The following is an 18,144-nucleotide window of genomic DNA, read 5'->3' as shown; positions in this document are numbered from 1 at the left end:
CTCGGTTGAGAGTCAGACACGGCCGATGCTATGTGGCCCGAGTCTGGGCCACTTTCGGCAGTATTACTTATGGCTAGGATGCAGGGATTGAGCTCGGGCCGATTCCGGTGAGAGTTATCTAGCCCAAATGCATTACTTGGAACTCGGCCAAGCTGCTTTATATAATTAACATTAACATTTCATTATTTATTTATTTTTCCATATTTTCCTCACTGTTTCTGTGATCAAAAAATAGAATGAACATTTAAATGAAAATACTTAAGACTCCTGTGTAATATTTTAGTATTTTGATACTTTGTGCGAGGCATTTGATAAGCATTAAAAACTTTGTGGATGAGCCTCCCGAATGGCGCAGCGGTCTAAGACAATGCATCGCAGTGCAAACTGCGTTGCTACAGATGCTGGTTCGAGACCCATGAGATGCATAAGTTGTCTGAGTTAGGGGAGAGTTTGGCTAGCCGGGATGGCCTTGTCCCATCGCGCTGTAGTGACTCCTGTGGCGGTCTAAGCGCATGCAGGCTGACACGGTCAACAGGTATATGGTGTTTCCCCCAACACAAAATGTTTTTGTGTAGATGGATATCATTTGTATGCATAAAATGTATAATAGTAATATTTTAAACGACTAAATCTGGTGATTTTGTATACAGTTATTTAAATTTGCATTGGCCGCTTCTGGGGGGGATTCTGGGAAGATGCTGGCAATGTCGGCTGAATTACGGTACTCGGAAACGACCCGATGTACTTGGGCCGATTCTGGGCAGTCATTTGTTTAAATTCCGAGCCAATTCAATCGGCAGGGTAGCCTAGTGGTTAGAGCATTGTACTAGTAACCGAAAAGTTGCAAGTTCAAACTCCTGAGCTGACAAGGTACAAATCTGATGTTCTTCCCCTGAACAGGCAGTTAACCCACTGTTCCTAGGCTGTCATTGAAAATAAGAATTTGTTCTTAACTGACTTGCCTAGTTAAATAAAAGTGAAATAAAAAATAAAATCAGTTCCGGCCCTGCAGAAGAGGGCCACTTCTGGGCTGATTCCTCATTGCTAGCTGGGAAACTCTCCTTCTGAGGTCAGTCAGAAGAACAGTGAAGTTGGTCTTGTGTAACATGGCAGGTACTGTATGTGCAGCCATGCCTTCCAGAGCTACACATAGACCGACTGATATCAAATCACATTTTATTTTGTCACATGCGCCGAATACAACAGGTGTAGACCTTACAGTGAAATGCTTACTTACAAGGCCCTTAACAAACAATGCAGTTTTAAGAAAATGCCTAAAAAAAGTAAGAGATAAGAATAACAACTAATTAAAGAGCAGCAGTAAATAACAATAGTGAGGCTAAATACAGGGGGTACCGGTACAGAGTCAGTGTACGGGGCACCGGTGTGAGGTAATTGAGGTAATATGTACATGTAGGTAGAGTTATTAAAGTAACTATGCATAGATATTAACAGAGAGTAGCAGCAGTGTAGAAGGGGGGGGGGCAATGCAAATAGTCTGGGTAGCCATTTGATTAGCTGTTCAGGAATCTTAAGGCTTGGGGTTAGAAGCTGTTTAGAAGCCTCTTGGACCTAAACTTGGCGCTCAGTTTACAGAGATAACAGTCTATGACTAGGGTGGCTGGAGTCTTTGACAATTTTTAGGGCCTTCCTCTGACACCGTCTGGTATAGAGGTCCTGGATGGCAGGAAGCTTGGCCCCAGTGATGCACTGGGCCACACGCACTACCCTCTGTAGTGACTTGCGGTTGGAGGGATGCAACCATGCTCTAGATGGTGCAGCTGTAAAACCTTTTGAGGATCTGAGGACCTATGCTAAATATTTTCAGTCTCCTGAGGGGGAATAGGTTTTGTCGTGCCCTCTTCACGACTGTCTTGGTGTGCTTGGACCATGCTAATTTGTTGGTGATGTGGACACCAAGGAACTTGAAACTCTCAATCTGCTCCACTACAGCCCTGTGGATGAGAATGCGAGCGTGCTTGGTACTCCTTTTCCTGTCGTCTACAATGATCTCCTTTGTATATGTTCTTATGATCTCAGTAGCCCAAGCACACTAACCACAACTTTGATTTGACACATCTAGATCAGTCTATTAACTTTACAAGTCATTTACTTATATGATGTAATTAAATACATTCCTGGCTGAATGTGGTGCGCCAAGTGGGCGCGCTTATCTTCGTTAGCACGCTGCGCTGCATAGCCTGCCAGGAGGGTTGAGACTCCGGGGCGCGTGGGATGCACAGTTTGGGGCTCGCCACGAACTCCTAGAACAGAGTTACAGAGACCACTCGTTCACACACACACACACAGAGAGAGAGAGAGAGACACTCACGTACACAACTGCTTCAGGACTTGCTGACAACAACCCGAGGGATAATTATCAATGTTTCATGCTCGAAAATGCTGATATTGCACATCGCATCACTTTTGAGTAAGTATTGTTTTTGCATGGAATTGTATCGTTTTATAGAGTGAATTTCCTACTGCGCAGGTAGCTAGCTAAAGTATGTTCTATTCCGTTGAGGAGTTGCCTAAAGCCAAGTATTGTCTTAAGAGGAAAGGTAAAACGTGAAGAGATCCAATAGAGGAGTTTAATTCCAGTGTTCCTTTTCACTCTCACTTATCCAGGACCATGTGGGGACATTTAATGAGGAACATCTGTAAGCCATTATTTAAACATCTAAAATGTGTTCAACAGTTTATACATATCAGATGTCTCAGTCCACAGTGCATGTTTAAAGATGTTTTGTGCACATTATTTGCAACTAGCTTTCGTTTACAGAAGCTATTTTGTACAGTCAATAACTGTCGATGTTGTTCTCGAACATAGCAGCCTGTTTTCATAAACAGTCACCCCACAGGGATCGATAGGAAAGCGAATCCATGTGATTTCAATTAAATTAACCGAAGAGAGGCATATCTTGTGACCATTATGTTTTTATACCCAGTGATGACATAGACTAAAGGGAAACTGTGATAGCAATGCAGAGACACGTCTCTTACGTCTAAAATGGAAACATTTGTACAGATGTTTAACTGTGGGATAGTTGAGTTCTATAGCATAATAGTTGCATGGGGAGTTATACTCCAGACATGTTTTGCTCGCCCGTGCGGCATCATCAGCTACTCTCACCGCTGTTTCTGTCGCTCAGCCCTCGGGTGGCGCTCCTTTGCCCAGCTGCCGGAGTTTGGGGATGTGTGCACTGAGGGGAGCTGCTACCCCGCCACCGGGGACCTTCTGATTGGCCGTGCGCACAAGCTCACGGCCTCCTCCACCTGCGGCATTGAGAAGCCTGAGCGCTTTTGCATCGTTGGTCACTTGGAGGTAAGACACCTCACACCTGGGGCACAGATACTATCGGTGCACTACACCTAGACAGGGCCGGCAGTGGGCATAAGCAGCCGCTAGGAGCCGACATAAACGTTTGCTCTCAACTGAGTTTGAAATGTAGAATACATAAGGTGCAATTTCGAAATTCGGTTGTGCATCAGCAGTTTTCCTTATTGACTTAAGACATTTCATTTTTTAAATTTTTAATTCATTTGTAAAAATGTACAAAACCATAATTCCACGTTGAAATGATTGGGTACTGTGTGTAGGCCAGTGACACACAATCTAAATGTAATCCAAATCAAATAAAAACGTTATACTTTCATCACGGTTCCGCCCCAAATCATGGGCGAATTACTGACCATGGATGAAGGGCCGTGCCCATGGGCCCTGAACTCCCCCCATTGATTATGATATCTCACAGATATCATATTAACATGACAAAATGTGTAGAATTTCTAGAAATTAGCTTAAAAACTGCTAAAATGTCTAAAAAAGTAAGTCCCAGGGGTTCGGATAGGGGAATTACACCTCCTGTAGGTAATGGGATACAATATGACCATTACATTTGCAGCTAATAGGGCTGGGCCACATATGATCGATACACTCACTGGTCCTCTGTAGTTCAGTTGGTAGAGCATGGCACTTGCAACGCAAAGATGGTGGGTGTGATTCCCTGGATGGGACCACCCATTAGTAAAACATGTGCACGCATGACTGTAAGTCGCTTTGGATGAAAGTGTCTGCTAAATGATGATTATTATTATATTACACCTGTCCAGCAGGTGTATGATTTAACACTTCATTGTGTTTCCAAAAATGGTGTTGTAACGTAATGGTGTAGTGCAGTACAGTGTAATATTTGAGTGGACGAAAGAGACTCTATGGTATTGTGCTGCGTGGGAGTCTTGGCATTTCCCTCCACAATAAGCATTGTGTGCCACACAATCACCGCCCTTGTGTGTGTGTGTGTTACGGTTTTCTTTAGGTGAAGTAGAGGCGGACCAAAATGCAGCGTGGTTGTTATTCATTGTACTTTAATAAAGAAACTGTACACGAATAAACTAACAAAACAACAAACGTGCGAAAACCTAAAACAGTCCTAATCTGGTGCAAAACACAGAGACAGGAACAATCACCCACAAAACCCAACACCAAACAGGCTACCTAAATATGGTTCCCAATCAGAGACAATGACTAACACCTGCCTCTGATTGAGAACTATATCAGGCCAAACATAGAACTAGACAAACTAGACATGTAACATAGAATGCCCACTCAGATCACACCCTGACCAACCAAAACATAGAAACATACAAAGCAAACTATGGTCAGGGTGTGACAGTGTGCTTATCATGGGGGGTGAGGAGGGGAGAGTGCATGATCGGGGTTATTCCGTTATTCCAGAATCCCCTCGGGGGTGAACGCCTACAGAATGTGTCCATGTGAAGGGGGTGTTATCTACCCAAGGGCTGTGGGACGATTAACGAAACATTGGAACATTCTAGGATGAGTCATCGTAATGAGGAGGAGAACGGGGGATGAGGAGAAGAGCCCGAGGGTCTAGTGCAAAGAATTCTGGGAGCAGACTTTGCCTAACGGGGGAGTGGAAGCTGGACCACTTAGCAGTTACAAGTGGTCACATTTCAACACAGTTAAAACTTGGGTGTGCAGATAGATTGGAAAGCAACTGCTTGGATGAAATTAGAAGGTTGTGAAAGTCACACTGTGAGGTTGTGAAATCCTCACTTCCACACTTGTTAGGAAGATACAGTGCAGAGAGTAGGGTGTGTGTGTGTGTGTGTGTGTGTGTGTGTGTGTGTGTGTGTGTGTAAGACAATCCAGTATCTGTGTGTGTAGGCCAAACCATCTGGAGAGCAGACAAACCTTCTGCTGCTAAGTGGGGCAGTGAACCTAGAGAGTAGAATAAACTATTATCTACGCTACAGGATATACACACTCAGACACAGACACACGCATGCGCACACACACACACACACACACACACACACACACACACACACACACACACACACACACACACACACACACACACACACACACACACACACACACACACACACACACACAGTCTTGTACAGTTAACCTTGTGGGAATACACAATTCAACATCCTATTTTCTCTAACCCATACTCTTACCCTAACCTTTTTTCAAATGTAACCTTTATTTAACTAGGCAAGTCAGTTAAGAACAAATTCTTATATACAATGACGGCCTACCCCGGCCAAACCCTAACCCGGACGACGCTGGGCCAATTGTGTGCCGCCCTATGGGACTCCCAATCACAGCCGGTTGTGATACAGCCTGGAATCTAACCAGGGTCTGTAGTGACACCTCTAGCACTGAGATGCAGTGCCTTAGACCGCTGCGCCACTCGGGAGCCCAAAACCTTAACCCTAACCTTAACCCTAAACTTAAGCCAAAAATCGAACCTTAACCCTAAACCTAGCTCCTAACCCTAAAATTAACACTAGCTCCTAACCCTAAAATTAACCCTAGCTCCTAACCCTAACCCTTAATGTAATTCTAACCCTTACACTAATTCTATCCTTAACCCTAAACCCCCTAGGAATAGCATTTGACCTCATGGAGTTAGTCACACACACACACACACACACACACACACACACACACACACACACACACACACACACACACACACACACACACACACACACACACACACACACACACACACACACACACACACTTTAGGGCCCCATTCCTACCCATACTCACCCATACTGTGTGTGTGTGATGACAGACTGAGTGGTAGCTCTATAATTAGGTGAATGAGCACGTTTTTCACAGTACTGAGACACTCTCTCTCTCCTCCCTCGCTCTCTGTAGGAGGAGAAGAAGTGTTTTGTGTGTGACTCCAGAGAGAAGTATGATGAGAGGATGAACCACACCACCAGCCACAGCATCGAAAACTTGGTCACCACCTTCGCCCCCAACCGCCTCAAGACCTGGTGGCAGTCTGAGAATGGTGAGAATATGTGTGTGTGGGTGGGTGTTTGTGCGCATGTTTTTGGTTTTACTAGTAAAATAAGGAATATTCAGGCGAGTTGGGACATTTCGCCGGTCCCCACAAGGAAAAAGGCTATTTTAGTCTTAAGGTTTAGGGTTAGTGTTACAATTATGGTTACAGAATGGACATCACATGTTGAATGAGGGCGGAACGAGGAAGAGCTCGGTTTGTTGTTTTGAAAGCCGCTGAAAAAGAATTCTATTGAAAAAGTTTGGTTACTAGCTACCTTTGAATATGGATCCCGCGACGCCTTTAGCCTCGGTTGCTGGTACCACTATATCTGTCCAGGGATCCTGCCAACCAAAAGTTTGAAGAGCTGCTTGGCGTAGCAAGGTTTCCAGCCCTTTTGGCTGGGACTGTGGATTGTCCCGGGATTGTGGCTGTCTAAATCCCTGCTGTTTGTTGCTGTTTAAATCTGCCCTGTGACCTGCCCTGTCTGGAACTGCGTGTAGTACCAGCGTTAGCCTACATTGCTACCATGGCGTCCAAAGCCAAAGGTGGAAGTAATGGAGAGGAGTGTTTCTCTATCACAGGTCAAGGATCTTTTAAATGAACAAAAAGGATTTTACAAGCAGTTGTTACAACAACAGGAAAATAGCTTCATGAGCTTTGTCCAGATACTGATGGACTCAACTAACGAAAGAATGGACAATCTGACGGGGGGAGGTTCAGAACTGTAAGAACAGTTTGCAGTTCTCCCAGGGAGATGTGTATGTCCTGAAAGAGACTTGCAGCAAGATGACAACAAACTGTAAGTCCTCTCGAGATGACATCAGCATGAATCCTTGTTAGCAATGACTGGGGAAAACAAATCCAGGGGGACAATCCAGGAGGAATACCATCGTTGTGGAAGGCATACCAGAGTCTTCACATGAGAACTGGGCCGAGTCTGAGGAGAAAGTATGGAAAATTATCACTGAAAAGCTGCCGATGGATCATACAAAGATTGAGGTGGAGCGCGCCCACAGGTCTGGAAAACATGTAACCAGCCCAGGTGACAGACCCAGGCCGATAGTGGTCAAGCTCCTGAGGTTTGAGGACAAGATGGCTGTTCTGGAGAGAGCCAAGAACACGAGAGGAACCAACATCTTTCTCAAAGAGGACTTCTCTGAAGCTGTGCGCCAGAGGCGGGGAAAGAGCTGATCCCAGCTATGAAAGCTGACAGTGCGCAGGGGAACATTGCTTACATCTGCTACAACAGGCTCATTGTCCTCCCTCCCTCCCTCCCAAAAGCTTGGGAGAAATGAGCAAGCCAAGCCTCAGAGGTAGTAGCTTCAGCCCAACATCACACACACACATATACAGTGTATATATTTTTTCTCAGATAAGCTATCAAGGAAATGGCTAAGAATAGACAATATTAATATACACTGAGTTTACAAAACATTTGGTTGCACCACGTTTTGCCCTCAGAACAGCTTTAATTAGTTGGGGCATGGACTCTACAAGGTGGTGAAAGCGTTCCACAGGGATGCTGGCCCATTTTGACTCCAATGCTTCAAAAAGTTGTGTCAAGTTGGCTGGATGTCCTTTTGGTGGGGGACCATTCTTGACACACGGGAAACTGTTGAGCTTGAAAACCCCAGCAGCGCTGCAGTTCTTGACACATTCAAACCGGTGCGCCTGGCACCTACTATCATACCTCCTTCAAAGGCACTTAAATATTTTGTCTTGCCCATTCACCCTCTGAATGCCACACATACACAATCCGTGTCGCAATTGTCTCACGGTGTGATGGGTGTGGAGTCAGACTTAGAGAGCAGAAGGTAAACGGGAAAATCATTTTAATGTCCTTCGTAACAGGAACAGGTACAAAATAGGGTGAAGCCCAAAACACAGGCACAAACAACAACAACAACCCACTGTTACAAACACCGGACAGCGAAAACACAAAATCAACAATACACCACTAACGTACAATAACAACAAGCCCGCACAAACACCAGTGGGCTAAACGAACTTAACTAACACCCATCCCAAAACCCCAACAAGGAACAGGTGAAAACAATTAGACCAAAACAAACGAAAAGGAAAAAGGGATCGGTGGCAATCTAATAGCCTGGCGGCGACGACCGCCGAGCGCCACCCGAACAGGAAGGGGAGCCACCTTCGGTAATATTCGTGACACAAGGCTTTAAAATCCTTCTTTAACCTGTCTCCTACCCTTCATCTACACTGATTAAAGTGGATTTAACAATTGACATCAATATGGGATCATGGCCTTCACCTGGATTCACTCAGTAACTTGCTAACATCGGATAACCTTCATATACTGGCCATCTCTGAGACTCACTTAGCTAATTCTGATGATACAGCAGTAGCAATGTATGCATATACTGTAATTACGGAAAATACGTGAATGCCAATGGGGGAGGTGTTGCTGTATACTTTATGTTCAGAGCCAGTATACGTTCAACGTTAGCCAGTTAGCTTAGGTGCTTGACTGCCGTTGTGAGGTCAGAACCCTCGGATCAACCCTACTCCTCGGCCAGAGCGTCCAGTATGTTCTCTGAACCCTCGGATCAACCCTACCCCTCGGCCAGAGCGTCCAGTATGTTCTCTGAACCCTCGGATCAACCCTACCCCTCGGCCAGAGCGTCCAGTATGTTCTCTGAACCCTCGGATCAACCCTACTCCTCGGCCAGAGCGTCCAGTATGTTCTCTGAACACTCCGAGAGCGAAACGCTCTGAACTTCCGAATGGACAATCTGACAACACTCTGAATTTACGAACACCCAGAGCGCACTCTGTGCTTTGGCGCTCCAGATTGAATTTACAAACACACCCTATATTGCAACCCCTATTTTCTATATCTTTAACCAAAGATGAAAGGGAGTGTGTGTGTCCACAGGTGTGGAAGGAAGTTAAAGTAATTCCACTGCCTAAAAATAGGAAAGGCACCTTTGCTGGTTCTAACAGCCGCCCAATCAGTTTGCTGCCTGTTCTAAGTAAACTGATGGAGAGGGTTGTGTTTGACCAAATACAATGCTATTTTTTCAGCATGCATATAGAGAAGGGCACTCAACTTGTACAGCCCTGACTCAGATGACAGATGATTGGTTCAAATAAATTGATAATAAGATGGTAGTTGGAACTGTGTAGTTAGATTTCAGTGCAGTCTTTGATGTTATTGATCATAAAAAGTTATTGAAAAAACACCACCTGCCTTCACATGGTTGGAGAGTTATTTATCCAATAGAACCCAGAGTGTGTTCTTCGATAGAATCTTCTCTAACATCAGATATGTACAGTGCAGTGTCCCTCAGGGCAGTTGCCTTGGGCCGTTACTATTCTCTATTTTAACAAAGGATTTGCCACAGGTCTTACACAAAGCTAGAATGACTAAGTATACGGATGATCCCACACTTTACATGTCAGCACCCAAAGCCAGTGAGCTCACTGAAATTCTAAATAAGGAGTTACAGTCAGTACCAGAATGGGTGATTAACAATAAATGGGTCTTAAATACATCTCAAACTAAAGGTATTGGATTTGGTTCAAAACATTCTCTAAGACCTAAACCTCAACTGGAGTTGTACATAAAGGTTGTGGCTGTAGAGGCAAGTCGAGGAAGCTAAACTCCTAGGTATAACATTGGATGGTAATTTATCATGGTCAAGTCATATTGACAACGTTTCTGTGAAGACGAGGAGGAGTATATCTGTTATAAAATTATGTTCTGCAATTTTTTTGTCACAAATCAACTGTACTAGTTGTTCAGGCTCTGGTCGTGTCCCAAAGAAAGACCTAACAAAGCTGCAGCTGGCTCAAAACAAAGCAGAACACTGCACACACAGAACTAACATCAACAACATGCATGGCAGTCTTTCCTGGTTCAGGGTTGACGAGAGATTGACTGCTTCGCTTCTATTTTTTTAAATTCCAGATTGTCGGCATAATCAAACCCCCATACATACGCCACAAGACATGCCACCACGGGTCTCTTCACAGTCCCCAAGTCCAAAACAAATTGACGGCAAACACACGGTTTTATACAGAGCCATGATCGCATGAAACTCCCTCCCTCCCTTACTCAGGCAAACATCAAAATGACCTTTCAAAAGTGGATTAAACAACAACTCATGGAACTGCAGGTACTGTGAGGGGACAAACACACAACCACATAGACACACTCTAATGCACACATACTTTTTTAGTTGTGTTGTTTCTATTATTTCTTTGTTGTATTGTTTGTATATCGTTGTATTTTACATTTGTGTTACTGTCCTTGTCTATCAGTGTATCAGTGTTTTGTTACTTGTCATGTTTTTTGTGGACCCCAGGAAGAGTAACTGCTGCTTCTGCAAAAGCTAATAGGAATCCAAATAAACAAATAGGGTTAGGGTTAGGTTTAGGGTTATGGAAAATAGGATTTTGAATGGAATCAATTGTTCGGTCCCCACAAGGATAGTAATACAAACATGTGTGTACGTCATGGTGAGGTCCAGCTGTGAGAGAATGGTCAGTGTGTTCTAAATGTGATCTCATGGGAACAGGCGGGCGGTACGGTGAGTAGAGCAGATCACAGAGTAACACAGCTCAGCTAATCAGAGCAGGCTTCAGGGCAGAGGATTTACAGGTATGCTCACGTGAACAGGTGTTAGAAACAGCTGTAAATCAACATTGCTGACACCACATGACCGCATTGTTCCCTGTAATACACGCATGCACACACACTCCCTCGCACACATACTTGCAACTGGGCAACATAATAAGAGGTATTCTTGTCTGAGAGCATGGGAACCGGACTGTCTTTCCCACACACACACACACACACACACACACACTCTCTCACACACACACACACACACACACACACACACACACACACACACACACACACACACACACACACACACACACACACACACACACACACATACAGTCGTAACACTAACACAGACTCACATAGCCCATGCACACACGAACACACACACACACACACAGTGGGTTTGTTTATTCATTGCTGAGTCTTCTGACAGATGGGGAGGATAAAGTGTCCATTGTAGTTAAGTCATGGAAGGGGCCACAGCCAGATGCCCAGATGATCTGGGAATACCAGGAAGGACAAAACATAGAAAAGCAGGGATTCCTTATCCCGGTGCATTAGTCCCTATGAGATCCCACTACGCACATGTTACTACGGCAATGGATCAATTCGTCACATGGGTGTGGCAGAAAGACCAATTGACATGGTCAAATTGACACGGCCAATCAGCCCATCTCCTGTGTGTGTGTGTGTGTGTGTGTGTGTGTGTGTGTGTGTGTGTGTGTGTGTGTGTGTGTGTGTGTGTGTGTGTGTGTGTGTGTGTGTGTGCGTGCGTGTGTGGGTGTGTGTGTTAGCAGAGATTTTGGCAGACTCACTAGTGTGTTTTTATGGGTCTGTAACTCCTAACTCCTTGACTTAAAGGATATGTCTGTCATGGGATGTCTTTCTCAGTGTGTGTTTGTGTGTGTGTGTGTGTGTGTGTGTGTGTGTGTGTGTGTGTTTGTGTTTGTTTCCCTGTGCTGCAGGGGTGGAGAATGTGACCATTCAACTGAACCTGGAAGCTGAGTTCCACTTCACACATCTCATCATGACTTTTAAGGTGGCCACACACACACACACACGCACGCACGCACACACACACACACACACACACACACACACACACACACACACACACACACACACACACACACACACACACACACACACACACACACACACACAGCTGTGTTTAAGGTATGTGGAAAATCACCCTAGTCTCTTGAGATGGATGGGAGAGAGGGCCCTTGTAAAACACTATACTCAGTACTGCTGGCATCAGTGTATTGAGTCTATCCAGCTTCCTTTAGAGCCCTCAATGTATCTCTGTTTCCGTCTCTGGTCTGGACTCTCCTCTCTCATTCATTCTTGTTCTCATTTGCTCTTTTTCTTTCTTTCTGTGTTATAATATTAGGACCCAGAGTTATCCCTGGTGGGGTCACGTGGTCAAGAAGCTAGTCCTTTATATTTGTTGTATTTCTGTGTTTACAAATTAGAATGATCTCTTTGATTGATAGACGTTCCGTCCGGCTACCATGGTGATCGAGCGTTCCATGGATTTTGGGGAGAAGTGGCAGGTGTACCGTTACTATAGCTATAACTGTGAGTCCGCCTTCCCTGGGATATCCGTGGGACCCATGGTCAAAGTGGACGACATCATCTGTGACTCTCGCTACTCTGACATAGAGCCGTCCGCAGAGGGAGAGGTGTGCATCTGTGTGGCCTTTGAGCTTTTGCAAGGGGTGGGGGTAGAAGCTGTGGCTCCAGAATGATTGAATTATAACCCAGTAAACTTTTATTTTTACAATCCTTCTCTTCTTCCCTCACTCCCCCTCTCTATCAGGTGATATTCAGGGTGCTGGACCCGGCGTTTGAGATTGAAGACCCTTACAGTCCCAGGATACAGAGTAAGTAACTACAGTACAACACCAGGCCAGAGGTGGTATATCTCATTAGCTACATATGATCCAGTTAGTACTGCAACAAATCATTTTCTAAGTGTAATAACCGAAGTCTGAGCAGTGGCGGTAGTTAAGGCAACACTGCAGGGCAGGGGTTAGAGGTCAGGTTATCCTGGCACCTCTTATGGAATTTCACATGTAGAAGCTACACACACACACACACACACACACACACACACACACACACACACACACACACACACACACACACACACACACACACACAGAGGGGCCCCTCATGTTAAGTATGTAGTGAATGTGTGTGTAGGGTGTAGGGAGCCTTCAGAAGGAGGATCCCACATCTTTAGGGTCAGAGGTCATAGAGATGAGCTTGGAGAAGATCCAGAACCTAATATAAAGACACAGTGACCTACAGAAACATTCCTATAACGTACCACTGCTGTTTTAGATGGGCCGTTACATTAGGACGGGTAAGTGTGCCTTTATCCTGATTGTGTGTGTGTGTGTGTGTGTATGTGTCTCCATATGTGTGTGTAGACATGCTGAAGATCACTAACCTGCGTGTCCAGTTCACTAAGCTCCACACACTGGGTGACAACCTGCTGGACTCCAGAGACGAGGTCACAGAGAAATACTACTATGCCCTCTTCGACATGGTCGTCCGCGGCAACTGCTTCTGCTACGGACATGCCTCCAAATGCGCCCCTGTTGATGGGATACACGTAGGCACAGAGGGCATGGTGAGTGAAGCACACACGCAGACACACACTCACACACATACACACAAAACAACATACACACACAAGCGACATGCACACATTCCCCTAATAGGTTGTGTGACCATTAAGAGGGATATGACTCGAGTAGTTGCTTTTTCTCTTGTCTTTGGGACTAGCACCTCTAACACGAGTGTTTCTCTCTCTCTCGCGCTCTCTTTCTGTGCGTGTGCGTGTGTGTGTGAATGCGTGCGTGCCTGTGTGTATCCAGGTCCATGGTCACTGTATGTGTAACCACAACACAGAGGGTCTGAACTGTGAGCACTGTAAGGACTTCTACAACGACCTGCCCTGGAGGCCTGCAGAGGGACGCAACACAAATGCCTGCAAGAGTGAGACACACACACACAAACACACACTGGTCACACTGTGCCAGATATATACAGAGTCTGGATCATTCTGTTCCAGATATGTTAAATATATTCAACAGGGGGAAATCTCCCTAATTCCATCCTGTTGGTAGTGTCTTTTGAAGTGCAAAATATGTTTTAACAAAATATTCTCTCTATTTCTCTCTCTCTCTCTGCCCCCCTCACCCTTCACCATCTCCCTCTGTCTCTCTCTCCTTCTCCCAGTGTGCGAGTGTAACCACCACTCCAGGTCATGTCACTTTGACATGGCTGTGTATCTGTCTACGGGGAATGTGAGTGGAGGAGTGTGTGATGAGTGTCAACACAACACCATGGGGCGTCAGTGTGAGCAGTGCAGACCCTTCTACTACCAGCACCCCGAAAGACACCTGAGAGACCCCAACATCTGTGAACGTACGTCACCGTCTCTCTGTGACCTAAGACAAGGGCCAAGAGGTTGCTGGCCTCACCTATGACCTCTGACCTATCAAGGTCAGAGGTCATACTCTCAACTCTCCCTTTGATCTCTGTCTCTGAACGTAACACTCTTAATGTACTGTTGGAGTCTCTGTTCTCTTCTTTTTCTCCCCTTCGTCTCTCCCTCTCCAATACCCCCCCCCCCAAACTCTTTCTGTTTCTGTCTCCTTCAACTGCCTCATCACTCTCCCTCCTACCCTCCCTGTCCCCTCGCATTCCTTCCTGTCTTTTTCTCTCACTCACCTCCCTCCCTCTCCCCCTGTCTGTAGCGTGTAGCTGTGACCCAACGGGCTCCCTGCAGGGTGGTGTGTGTGACGGCAGGACAGACGTGTCTGCTGGTCTGATAGCAGGGCAGTGTCGCTGTAAGACCAGTGTGGAGGGAGAGCGCTGCGATCACTGTAGACAGGGACACTACGGCCTGGGACAGGGACCAAACGGCTGCCTGCGTGAGTCTAACACACACACACACACACACACACACACACACACACACACACACACACACGCACACACACACACACACACATACACTCCTATCTTTTTGTCTCTCATTGTTTATTTGACGTGTGTGTGTTTTCGGCAGAGTGTACCTGTAATCCCCTGGGCACACTGCCTGGAGGAAGCCCATGTGACATGGACACAGGAAACTGCTTCTGCAAACGCCTTGTCACCGGCAGGAACTGTGACCGGTGTCTGGTGAGGGACTTACCGACCACATCACTGTGTGTCTGCAGTGTGTGTGTGTGTGTGTTTATTTATAACTCTATTATTTTGTTCCTGCAGCCGCAAAACTGGGGCCTGAGTAATGACATGGACGGCTGCAGACCATGTGACTGCGACCAGGGCGGAGCCGTCAACAATGAGTATGTTTTAACTGATCACATCATGCCTCTACTCATATGATCCAATCACAGCACGCATCTACTCATATGATCCAATCACAGCACAACTACTCTTCATAATTCCACCCCGCCCAAAAATGCATGGTTGCGGAAATGTATTTGAAGGTATTGGATATTCACTAACAATCAGTTTTTCGCATTCTGTTGCTCTCCCTATTTATCTCTTTCCCTATTGTCCCCCCTCTCTCTCCCTCCATCTCTAGTTGTTCTCCGATATCAGGCCAGTGTCAGTGTCGAGAACACATGTATGGGAGGTGTTGTGACCAGGTGGAGTCAGGATACTACTTCATCGCCTTGGACCACTACACCTACGAGGCTGAGGAAGCCAAGCACGGCCCTGTGAGTGTGTGTGTGTGTGTGTGTGTGTGTGTATTGTGACGGCCCTGAATTATTCTGAACCGTCTCAGTGCAGCTCCTTCCAATAGGGCGCTTTCCCTTTAATTCCCAATTAAATAGCCAGCATCAGCTGCGCAAAAGGGGGGTTGTGATGGAGACGTGAATGAGGATGTGTTCAACGCTCAGTGCCGAAGCTTCTCTATTCCGTTTGTTTTGTTGCCGTTAAACGTGTGTTTTGTAGCCTAAGAGAGTTTACCCAGGATCGGATCCACTCTTTGCGTCCGTGGACCACACCTCTCCGTTCTTCGTGGCCTTTCTCCGCTGGAGATCTATTGGCGGATTGGATTGTCTGACTGACCGACTGACTACCACCTTTTTGTATACGGTATTTCATTTGTTTTGATGCGATGTATACTTTGATTTATGTAGTTAGTTGTAGTTGAGGACTTAGTAAGAGTTGATACGCTTTAAAGTTCTGTGGTAAAATAATTGTTATATTGATTGTATGTTTAATACTGGGTTTACGCTACACGGAATGAACGGACAAACATTGGGTGACAAAAGTCACTTGAGTTCACTGAACTCCTTTACCGGGCTGGACTCTTTTTAGGCCCGAGGTACAGGACATTTCTGGAGGAACCAGAACTCATTGTGATATTATTATATGTGTGTAATCATTGTTGTTGCTAATACAACCCACGCAAAAGAATATAGTTGTTTTTGAAGTTCTTTCCAATGTTTTAAGGGTTTATGAAAAGTTTATTTCCATCCTGACTTTTACATAAGTCCTTTGTATTGGTGTAGACTTGACGGACCAGATGGGACTCATTCCCACCCAAACTAAAAGGAGAAACCAATGTTTTCTCTGGTAGGCACAACCTACCTGGCACCCCTATAAATAATAACCTCAAGTCAAAACCGTTACATAAAAAATGGCACCCCAGATGGGACTTGAACCCACAATCCCTGGCTTAGAAGAACTCCTTGCCACATTGAGGAATGTGTTGCATGGGACAGCTCGAGACTGGTGGGATGTTGCACGTCTCACCACTACCTCCTGGGCTGACTTTGAGGCCAAGTTTTCCTCTGCATTTCTGTCTGAGGACTACACAGATGCGCTGGCAGACAGAGTCAGGAATCGAGTGCAAAGCGAGAAAGAGAGTGTCCGTGACTTTGCATACGGTTACCACTCCCTGTGCAGAAGGTGGAAACCTGGCATTGAGGAGGAAGAGGTCATTAAATTGATCTTGAAGAACATCAACCCACTACTAGCCAGTCAACTCCGAGAACGAGTCACCACTGTCGATGGACTGGTTCGCTTGGGACAGCAGTTTGAGAAGGACAGAGAATGCCAACAGCAATATGACCAGAGAAAGAAACAGACACCCAAACGGTTACCCAAGACAGACTATCAACAACAGCTAGAGTCTCCAGCCAAGACCCCTCTCATGTTCTGTTGGAGATGTAGCCAAAAGGGACATTCTTCAGCTACATGTCCAAGACCGTATCAAGTAAACCCTTCCAGAAACCACAAATCACAACAGGCCAACACCCCTAACTCTCTTTGCAGGAATGACCATCCTACTCTGGGTGCTTTAACCAGAGCTGAAACTCCAAGAGTCACTGCCTACGCCCCCCCATCGACATCCCCTTCCTTTCAGTTAATACCGCACCAATCAGAAGCTACAAAGTTACATGATTGGGGTTCAAATGTGGCAGTCTTCTCTGCCGTTGCTCCGGTACCACGAACCCTTGATAATCCTTCTGACGATCTCCTTTTACAGGCTGTGAGAAGAGCTCAGCTGGAACAGCCAGAGGAGTTAAAGCTGTTGAAACAGCTGCAGAATAACGCTGATGTATGTACTTCAAGGCTAGGACGCACCGGGCTCCTGAAGCACAAAATATTCCTTACACAGGAAATGCCGATCAAGCAAAAGCCATATCGTTTGTCCCCAGCGACACTAATCATCCAAAAGGGACTCATTAATGATATGTTAACACAAGATATAATAGAACGTTCCTCCTCTCCCTGGGCTGCTCCTTTTGTCCTCATCCCAAAAAAAGACTGGTGGTCTTAGATTTTGTGTGGACTATAGGAAGACCAACAATGTTTCCCAGACTGATGCCTATCCTCTTCCCACCATCCATGAGATCCTGGAGTCATTGTCTGGCGCTGTTGTGTTCACTACCCTTGACCTCAATAGTGGTTATTGGCAGGTTGAGATGGACCAGGAAAGCAAGGAGAAGACTGCTTTTGTCTGTGCTGAGGGCTTGTTTTCCTTTAAGGTGATGCCCTTTGGATTAAAGAATGCCCCTGCCACTTTCCAAAGACTCATGGAGATTGCGTTAGGTGAGCTCAAAGGAAGATCTGTTTCGTCTACCTGGACGATATAATTATCTACTCAGAACAGAGAAAGACACTTTCAAGATCTTCAAGCAGTGTTGGACAAGCTAAGAGAAGCTGGTCTGA

General features: G+C 45.7%; 1 protein-coding gene across 1 annotated transcript in view; it reads left to right on the top strand.

The window, feature by feature from the left end:
* Positions 1-2,219: 2,219 nt before the first annotated feature.
* LOC112243892 (laminin subunit beta-1-like) overlaps positions 2,220-18,144 on the top strand; it is a 55,651-nt gene continuing 39,726 nt past the window's right edge. Inside the window, exons 1-14 of the mRNA XM_042297796.1 lie at positions 2,220-2,431; positions 3,153-3,325; positions 6,203-6,341; positions 11,898-11,971; positions 12,429-12,617; positions 12,755-12,818; positions 13,371-13,573; positions 13,821-13,941; positions 14,185-14,373; positions 14,706-14,882; positions 15,020-15,132; positions 15,220-15,299; positions 15,542-15,683; positions 17,459-17,530. Coding sequence (XP_042153730.1) covers positions 2,401-2,431; positions 3,153-3,325; positions 6,203-6,341; positions 11,898-11,971; positions 12,429-12,617; positions 12,755-12,818; positions 13,371-13,573; positions 13,821-13,941; positions 14,185-14,373; positions 14,706-14,882; positions 15,020-15,132; positions 15,220-15,299; positions 15,542-15,683; positions 17,459-17,530 — 1,767 coding nt within the window. The 5' untranslated portion in view covers positions 2,220-2,400. The remainder of the gene's footprint in view (positions 2,432-3,152; positions 3,326-6,202; positions 6,342-11,897; positions 11,972-12,428; positions 12,618-12,754; positions 12,819-13,370; positions 13,574-13,820; positions 13,942-14,184; positions 14,374-14,705; positions 14,883-15,019; positions 15,133-15,219; positions 15,300-15,541; positions 15,684-17,458; positions 17,531-18,144) is intronic.

This window comes from Oncorhynchus tshawytscha, linkage group LG15 (assembly GCF_018296145.1).
Source record: "Oncorhynchus tshawytscha isolate Ot180627B linkage group LG15, Otsh_v2.0, whole genome shotgun sequence".
In the NCBI taxonomy this organism is placed as follows: Eukaryota; Metazoa; Chordata; class Actinopteri; order Salmoniformes; family Salmonidae; genus Oncorhynchus; species Oncorhynchus tshawytscha.
This window is presented reverse-complemented; position numbering and strand designations above follow the sequence as displayed.